Below are 9206 nucleotides of genomic sequence, written 5' to 3' on the forward strand. Positions count from 1 at the left end.
AGGCGTGGATTTCCGGGTACGGGGACGGGGGCGAGAGAGGACACAAAGCGCCCTCCCGGCTCCAATAATGGAACTGCAGGGCAGTATATGACATAAATAAATGCTGTAGCTCCACAATTAAGCAATACTGTACATCAGCACTTATCTTCAAACGTGTTGTATGATGTATTTAGAAACAAGTCTCTGAAATCATTTCACAGGATTTATTCGCTGGCATAGAAAGATGAACAAAGATATATTTGTAATTAAAAAACTAATAATTTTCCGGCAAATAAAGTGAAATTTGATAATTTCCGCACCTCTTGATGACCTTTTACAGCACACTACACATGTTCAAGCAAATTTGTTATTTGACGCTGAGTAAATGGAACTTCTCTCACAAAGCAAAATATCCCAATGCATTGACAATAATAAATATTACAATGCTCTTATTGGGATCCGGACTAGAAAGTTTCCGTTTTTTTTTTTTTTTTTTTTGTCTGGATCTAATCGTGTACAGTTAACATCTGAAGTCATCTTTAACAACAAAGGCTGTCGGTTATTTTTCTTCAAGACCCATGAAAAGTGAAGGTGACATATAAGTGGAAGTGTCATTATAAGGAAATTATCCTGCGGAGGGATGAGTTACAGCTGGAGGGTTGCCATTGACTGCACACCGCTGCTCTCTTTCCTTTATCTCACTGGCATTCTTGTATCTCATTTCAATAGGCATTCTTCAGTGAAGAGCCCCCTTCGCCGCCGTTCACACGTTTTGTGATTTGTATTCTAAGTAGCTCACTGATCTTTTGTATGCCGAGGCCGATAGCAATCTGAATCCTCGTGCCGACAGTGGAGACAGCAACTGTCCTGCCAGAGCTGTGTTTGTTTTGCGGAGTGGAATGTCTTAAATCGAAATCGTACACGGTAATAAGCTCCATGTACACACGGATTCCATGGCGGCGCATCGATTGGACTGATTATACTTCTTATAATTGCTCAAAGATTAGTTCTCTTTGGAGGGATGGGAGTTAAACCTATGGAAATAGGAAATGTTTTACTGAATCTGACGCGAACTGGTCCTTTCAGTTGATAGTCTATCAATTATCACAGCAGTTGATACCTCACACTGTGATTTAGAGGCCTCAAGTTTAACTTTTATGTATTTGCCGCTTTTTTTTTCCTAATTAAAATGACTGTCAGGTCAGCCGTATTGACCAGTTGGCTTTCGTTTACGCCGACGTTCCCTGTCGATAATTAATTATCAATGTGGCTTTAGATGTTTAAAAGCAGTGAACTGATCCATAGCAGTGAATTTTAAAGGAAAGGCTACAGATTTCCGGATATAAACACGGAATGTAAGTGGAATGTAGAGAATTAAACCATTTGTGCATCATTCAATAATAATGAAAATAATCATTCAATGGGCTTTGTGCTGCTCCTTCTGGTGTGTGCGCCTTGGCCACCAGGGGGCAGTATGACACATACAGCCATATTAAATGGAGATTTGATGATAAAACAGAAGACCGTCGCAACTAAGCTGCAATGAATTTTTTATTTTTTTTCACTGAGGATAAAGAATATATGCCTGTGAGTATTGCTGCACATGTTGCTACCACTTGTGTTCAAACAAAAATTTTTTTTTACAGGTTTTATAATTACCACAACATCGATGCTAGTTTCGGTACCCTGCCTATGGTGTTTTGCCTTGTACGTGAGCAATAAGTTAGCGGGCTAGCATAAGACACACTTGACAAAATGTAGTTTTGTTAAGACAATGTGTAATTCATTTAGTTCATTCATTGCCAACATTCTGTGCTCGTAACAAACATTATTTTGGGTAACTTGAGACAAAAAAGAAATCAGCCGAGGAACGACTGGTATCTTGAAAAATGTGTTAGTCAAGGTACCACTGTAAAAAATGTACATTTGTTGACGTCTTTTACTAGGTGGTAATGTGTTGTAGTTCCGTGCGACCAGACTCATGCAATACAACCTCATTTTGGGGCAATTTGAGGACACAACGCCAAGAGCAAAAAAAAAAAAGATTGCTCAGTAATTCAAATAAAAAAACAACAATTTCACAGCGGGAGGGCGAGTGAAAGTAAAGATGAAAAAGTGCACGCATATGATACCCAGGAGTTGTGCTCACAGACTGATAACACAGCAAATGCCTGCATCTTGATAGTGTTGACAAGAGCAACATAGCAATACAGTGGCCTTTCTCCGAGCTGCAGATTCTCCGTGTTCCTCTCCTCGGGAGTCCCTCTGAGCACACCAAACACAAAAGATTATTGTGAAACCACTTTGATAAGCCTCTGAAGTGGTTCTTGCTCTTCTTGGGGTCAATCTGTATCTGATGACTGTTGATCATTAGGTGATCATTATTTAGTTGCGATATTAAAGTAGTGAAGACTGAGCTCCTAATTTATTTTTTTCTGCCAGTGGTGAGAGAGCACAATATCATCTTGTTGAAATATTTAAGTCCCAAAAAATAAAGGTTTGCAACACAAATCTGGTCTATTCAAGCCTCTGCAACAACCCGTGACAGTAGTGCCTTCTTTTTAGATAGTCCAAGTGTCTATTATTGTGTGCAAAGTGTGCAAGAACTTCCCTATTTAAAAATATCCCCCTGCTCACACGGTTGCATAACACTTTGCTGGTGTTGTTTTGAAACTCACAGCTGTAAATTGAGGTGAGTTTTTGGATCGTTTTCAGGGGTGTCAAATACATTTTTGTCACGGGCCACATCACAGTTATGACTACCCTCGGAGGGCCGTTACAACTGTGGACCCATATAAATGACAGATTACCTCATATACTGTAATTGCACTATAAACAACACATTGATGAATAATCAGTTTTGAAATCCATCCATCCATCCATCCATCCATTCATTTTCAACAGCGCTTACCCTGGTTAGGGTCGCGGCACGCTGGAGCCTATCCCAGCTGGCTTCGGGCGAAAGGCGGACTACACCCTGAACTGGTCGCCAGTCAGTCGCAGGGCACATATAGACACAGACAACCATTCGCACTCACATTCACAACGTCACTGAGTGGGAACTGAACCCACGCTGCCTGCACCAAAGTCAGGCGAGTGTACCACTACACCATCAGTGACTGAGTTTTGAAATCAGAAGCCGAAAAAAAAAAAAGTTTTTTCAACTATTACATTTCTTTTCAAAGGGGGATTGGTAAACAAAAAAAATGCTTGCAAATATCTCAATGGTATTACACCAGAAAGCGATTAGCGATTTTGATTTGCTTTCGTGGGCCACATTAAATCATGTGGAGACACCTGTGATTTAGGTGAATTGTGAATTGCAATATTTGTCGGGCCGTGAAGGTGATTGAGACATCAAGTGTGACTGTGTACGTAGGATAAGAATGTGTAGGAAAAAGAAAATTGTTAATGTCGGGTTTTAGTAGAATGTTAATTTTCCCTAGCTGCATCTTATTCTATTTGGCGTTCAAAACATGAATGATGCGTTGAAAATGGCAAGCAGTGAAATCAATGACACACATCAATGTATAAAATCTATCACCAGTCTCACATTTCAAAGACAAGGCTTAGCATTTGCATGTCTCCTGGTGCAGATTAAGTTTCAGACACCCGCCAGCCTGCGCTCTGTGGAGGGAGGCGGGTTCGGTGTGGCCGGGACCTGTCATCACTAACTTAACTGAAATCAGAGAGGATTGGCAAAGCCGCGAGAAAGAGTCGAGTCGTACGCCCCGAGGCTGTTTGATTGAAATCCCTCATTATCGCATGTAAGGTACTTTGCTCATCCACTGGGGTTATTCAGCACTTTGGAGTGCAGACATAACACTACTTAAGTACTGTGTGAAGGCAAAAGGCGATTCGCTCTTGTGGTGACATCCCACACGTTATCGCGGCGTTGTGGTCTGTAGAAATGCAAAGTCTGAATTTGAACATATAATACTGTGTGGAACGAGAAGGCCTCCATACGCTGCGAGGCTGATGAGATGATCATCAAAAGTAAATAATAGATTTATTAAGCATATTTCAAGGAAACCAAGGGCGCTTCGTTATGATCAATTCCTCTGTGATGCCAAAAGTGTAGAAATTGTCCATCAGTCCACCTCAGCTGTGTGACCTCTCATTCTGTGTGTATGTGTGTGAGTGTCAGGCAGGCGGTGTGTGGTCGTGTGTAAGTCAGAGTTAGACAGAGACTGAGAGAAAGAAAGATTTATTTTCCTGATGACTTTTACTTCTACTCCCTACATTTGAAAACAGATAGAGGTATCTGTACTTTCTACTCCTGATTTTCTCGGAATAGGCTTGTTACTTTTTTTTCAACACAACATAAAAGAAGACAAAGAGAGTTAAAGTTAACTGTGGTTGAAGTACTGATTTATTTATTGATTGATTAAGATCTTGAAGACTCGCAGGGCAGAGAAGAAAAAAAACAGGGACAGCAGCAGCATGGAGGAACGTAGGTGAACGCAGAAATAACGGGAGCATTAATGACAAAAGATTATTGAAGAGAAATGTTTCATGTTGTTGGCAACAAGAATGATTTGTGGCGGATGTGTTGTCTTTTGCCAGCCTAAAAACTACCAGCTTTTGGCATACAAAAATTCCCTGCCGAACAGGTAAACATTGTGTATTTTAACAATGCTAGTTGGCTCTTGGTTTAAAAAAATATAAAGAAATAAATAAAAAGTTTATTCTTCATTGTGCCAAGTTATCAAAACTTGTATTTGATATAAATGACAGCAAAAAGAGTAAGAATCATAGTAGTAATTTTCTTACTCAAGTACATTTCTATCTGTACCTTTTTTACATTTAGTGCAGGAGTTCAATCAGTGCTTCTACTTTTACCAAAAGTCTTTAAAGTAGGAGAAGTATGTAAACTTCTACTTCAGTACAGAGTGTGAGCACTTTTGCCACCTCTTGTAGGAGGGAATGTCAACAATGCTGCATTCAAAACAAGCCAAGTACATAGAGTTGGGTGAATAAATGAGGCGGAGTTTTGAGAGGTCAGTGTGTTTATAAAGTCCACCCGTTTTTGGACCACTGGGTCCGCCTCCTCGTGGGGAGGGGTCGGGGGAGACCCACGGCATTTATTGAGGCGCGTGGAGCAGCCACGCACAACACGCTGTTCAGATGCACGCATGCACACGTAGCACTCCTAACGTTTCAGTAACTTGTTTTTCTTAACTCGGAGGTGAGTTTTTGTTGTTGTTGTTGCTTTTTAAATCTCATAAGAATACACTTCTGAAAAAAAATGGATCATGTGTGGCAACTTGTGTTCACTGTTCGTTTTCTGGTTGAGTATTTGCTGTTTATGATTACATTGTCTTTGTCTACTTGAATGCATTATTTAACTAAGAGAAAAGTGTGAAGTTTATCAAGACAAAGTTTCAGAATACAACTGTTTTGCATATTTGTGTCTTCCGTGTGAAGTAGCAAATAGGCACATGTCTGACTGTCCTCCCCTCCGCTTTTGCTCATTTAGGTTGCTATGGACTTCTACTTATTCGACAACAGTTCTGACAACATCTCAGAGGAGTCTGGAGACTTCGACCTGGATTTTCAGGAGCCATGCAGCCAAGCGCTCAGCAACGACTTCAAAACGATTTTCCTCCCCACCGTTTATGGGATTATAATTGTTCTTGGCATCGTTGGCAATGGATTAGTCGTTATCGTGATGGGCTACCAGAAAAAGGTCAAAACAATGACAGATAAGTACCGGCTGCATCTGTCTGTGGCTGACCTGCTGTTTGTCTTGACGCTGCCCTTTTGGGCCGTGGACGCAGCCAGAAACTGGTACTTTGGAAGTTTCCTCTGCGTCTTTGTGCACATGATCTACACTGTCAACCTGTACAGCAGCGTGCTCATCCTGGCCTTTATCAGCCTGGACAGATACTTGGCTGTAGTGAGGGCCACTAACAGCCAAGCCACGAGAAAGCTGCTGGCAAGTAAAATCATCTATGTGGGCGTGTGGCTGCCTGCCACTGTCCTCACTGTACCTGACCTGGTGTTCGCCAGAACGCAAGACAAGGCCTCCTCCAACTTCCTCCTCATGAGCAATGAAAGCATGGAGATGGCCGACTCCAGGATCATCTGCCAGCGCATTTACCCCCAAGAGAGCAGCCTCACGTGGACAGTGGTTTTCCGCTTCCAGCACATCCTCGTGGGCTTCGTGCTGCCCGGCCTGGTCATTCTCATCTGCTACTGCATCCTCATCGCCAAGCTGTCAAAAGGCGCCAAGGGTCAAGCGCTGAAGAAGAAAGCCCTGAAGACCACGGTCATCCTCATCCTGTGCTTCTTCTCCTGCTGGCTGCCGTACTGCGTGGGCCTCTTTCTGGACACCCTCATGATGCTCAACGTGGTCACGCCTTCCTGTGACTTGGAACAAGCAGTGGAGAAGTGGATCTCCATCACCGAAGCCTTAGCGTACTTCCACTGCTGCCTTAACCCCATCCTCTATGCTTTCCTGGGAGTTAAATTCAAAAAGTCCGCCAGGAGCGCGTTGACAGTGAATAGCAGATCTAGTCAGAAAGCAACGCTCATGACCAAAAAGCGCGGGCAGATTTCATCAGTGTCGACGGAGTCAGAGTCTTCAAGCGTTTTGTCAAGTTAACTCGACTAAACCTCTTAAAATGTGAGACTTGAAACTAAGCTTTAATGCAACATTATACTACAATTTGTACAGTTGTAAAAAAAAAAAAAAAAAAAAAGGAAAAAAAAACATACATTTTAATTTGTTTGCCTTTGGAAGTTTTGTTTCCTTAATGCAGATTGTTTCCTTGTGTTTCACAGTCAAGTTTTGTTTTTGTAAAAACGTCAGTGACCCCATGTAGGTCGGGCATAGAATGTCTTTACTGTGAGGGACGGTAGCTGCTTCTGGAAACTGTAAATAGTTTGAAGAGTTTAGTGTGTTCGCACTCAAGTTGTGTGATTATGTGAAAGCTTTTATTTATTGTTGTTGTCATTCACACTGGAAGTTTTGTAACGGAAACAAATTGCATGCTGCTTTTTCAAACTTTTTTTTTTTATTATTATTTTTAAAATGTGTGTTGTTGTTGTTTTTTTTTTTTTTAACCTGAAAATAAACAAAATCAATGCTTCTTATATTGATCATGTCGTGGGTGTTTTCACTCAAGCAGCTCTTATTGCCCCCAGGGGGTGGGGGATGGGTGTGTGTGTGTGTGTGCGTGTGTGTGTTGGTGGGTAGAGACAAGGGGTCCCCCAACGCACGTGTCCCCACCTGATCTAACTGCAAAGCAGAAGGAGGGCTGTGCGGACCCTGTAATTGCATGAACATCTGTGCACTTTCATCTTAAGCAGCCATAACGCCAATGTTCAGAGTCTTCCTTTATAATTAAAATCCATATGGCGCTCTAAGAAAAGGAAAAAAAAAACAAAAATGATGTTAAGTTCTTCTTTGACCCCATTCATTTTTTTCCCCCTCTGGACACTCGGCTTGTATACAAGTGTTTAACCGTTTAATCATGGCCAAAACTTTTGTTATGCCCTCAAATGTTGTCTTCACAAAATGGGTTATAAATTTAGTGAATGCAAATGAGTAGACACATTGTTTGCTCAGTATTCACATTATAAGTAATAAATTCTGCCACACATGTTGACACCCAAATTAGTAGGTCTTTTACACAGGGAGACTGGTGACAGAGTGATGTCCAAGTTGGGAACTAAAGGAAGCTGACAACAATAGATCTCTAGAAGAATGGAGCCGCCAAATGGCTGCCGTGCAATGCAGCGTTGGCCCACCTTTCAACGAACCAATGGAGGTACATTTCCATTTCTTTACATGTAAAAAGGTGTGAAGCAGCCTCCATCGAGTCAGATGGTTAATGAATATTTGTGGCCTCTCAGAGAGAAACAGGATAAAACCCGGAGGTGGTTCTTCAGTTGGAGATTTTCCTAATGACTCAGGATTAGCATAAAACCTTGACTGCCTTGCAGCTGGTGCAGGAAGAGATCTTGGGTTAACACGTCACTGTTTTCATCCAAAGCCTTTTCATCTCCTTCTTTCCCTGTCAGAATGCATCAGCATTTGACTGGAGAATCGCATGATTATACACAAAAATGTACTGGTGGACACAGGAAGCTCAATGCAGGGAGTAGACTGACCTCAGGAAGGACAAAGTGGAAGTTTTGCTTTGGCAGGTAAAATTCACCTCAGTTTAATTCATGGATTTGCTTCATTTTCAATTACATTCTTAAACAACAGTGGTCTCTTGAGATACAAGTTTCATTTGTTTTATGACCATGCGCTTAGCTCAAATCATCTGAAATGAATGGAAATGCTATTAAGCCATTCCCGCCTCCCCAAAACAACCAACAACCATTTTTGCGGGGTTTTTTTTAATAACGAAAAGTGCACTCTATACTATTTACTGATAAAACATATAGTAATAACATCATTAAATAGAATGCAAAGAATTAAACTGTTTGTGCATCATGATTTATTAATTGCAACTCCTTCTGGTGTTTGCGACTCAGACTTAGGGGACAGTATAATACAGTCATAACAGCGACGAAGAAAACTTCCCGAACTACTGTAACACAGTAAACTGCAATAATATTATTTGTTGTTTTGCTTTTTTGCTGAAGATAAAGAAAATTTGCCTGTGAATGTTATTGTCTGTCTACATCCATTGCTTAAAGCGTTATAACACCACAACTATTGATGCCATTCGTTAGCCCGTCTATTGTGTGTTTGTATTAAGCTATCATAAGACAAAGTTGTGTGGTTGTTTTACACAACATGTTATTATTTCTACGTTTAGTTTGACAGTGAACTTTAACTGCGAGCGTCATTAAACAGTTTGAAGCTTCTTTTTTGGTGGGGGAAAATTGTTCACTACCTGCCTAACTGCAGCTTGTTGTGAAGTAAATTGAGTTGAGTTCACTGCTCCTACAGTGCTTTTATTCGAATTTTTGTCAAAGCAAAGCAAAAAATCGGCCAAAATGACAGCTCGTATCTCGGAAAACGTGTGAATCGGATCACTCGTATCGCAAGGCACCACTGTATATCAAGCAAAACATGCAGTATTGACAAAGCGCGCATGTAAATGGTCCAAAGTGCCTGCTCGAGTGCACGCATTTAAGTCCTCACAGGCCACTTAAGAGTAAACTGGTGGGTCACTTGAGTCCCCTCTCGTACATAATTGAACAGTTGTACCGCATAAAATTGAATGCGACTTATTGAGGTGAAAGATCTTCCAATGTCTGGGTTG

The 9206-nt window shown here is 41.3% G+C and overlaps 1 protein-coding gene across 1 annotated transcript; it reads left to right on the forward strand.

Annotated features, from left to right (window-relative positions):
- The first annotated feature begins 5034 nt into the window (after positions 1–5034).
- LOC133410506 (C-X-C chemokine receptor type 4-like) lies at positions 5035–6983 on the forward strand. The gene is made up of 2 exons (XM_061691790.1): positions 5035–5167; positions 5459–6983. Exon 2 carries the CDS (start codon positions 5465–5467, stop codon positions 6584–6586), a length of 1122 nt encoding a protein of 373 aa, XP_061547774.1. The 5' UTR covers positions 5035–5167; positions 5459–5464; the 3' UTR covers positions 6587–6983.
- Positions 6984–9206: the final 2223 nt, after the last annotated feature.

This window comes from Phycodurus eques, chromosome 12 (assembly GCF_024500275.1).
Source record: "Phycodurus eques isolate BA_2022a chromosome 12, UOR_Pequ_1.1, whole genome shotgun sequence".
NCBI lineage: Eukaryota > Metazoa > Chordata > Actinopteri > Syngnathiformes > Syngnathidae > Phycodurus > Phycodurus eques.

What these genes read in the sequence shown, in the direction of transcription:
- LOC133410506 (XM_061691790.1), top strand. Translation starts at nt 5,465, where the DNA reads ATGGACTTCTACTTATTCGACAACAGTTCTGACAACATCTCAGAGGAG.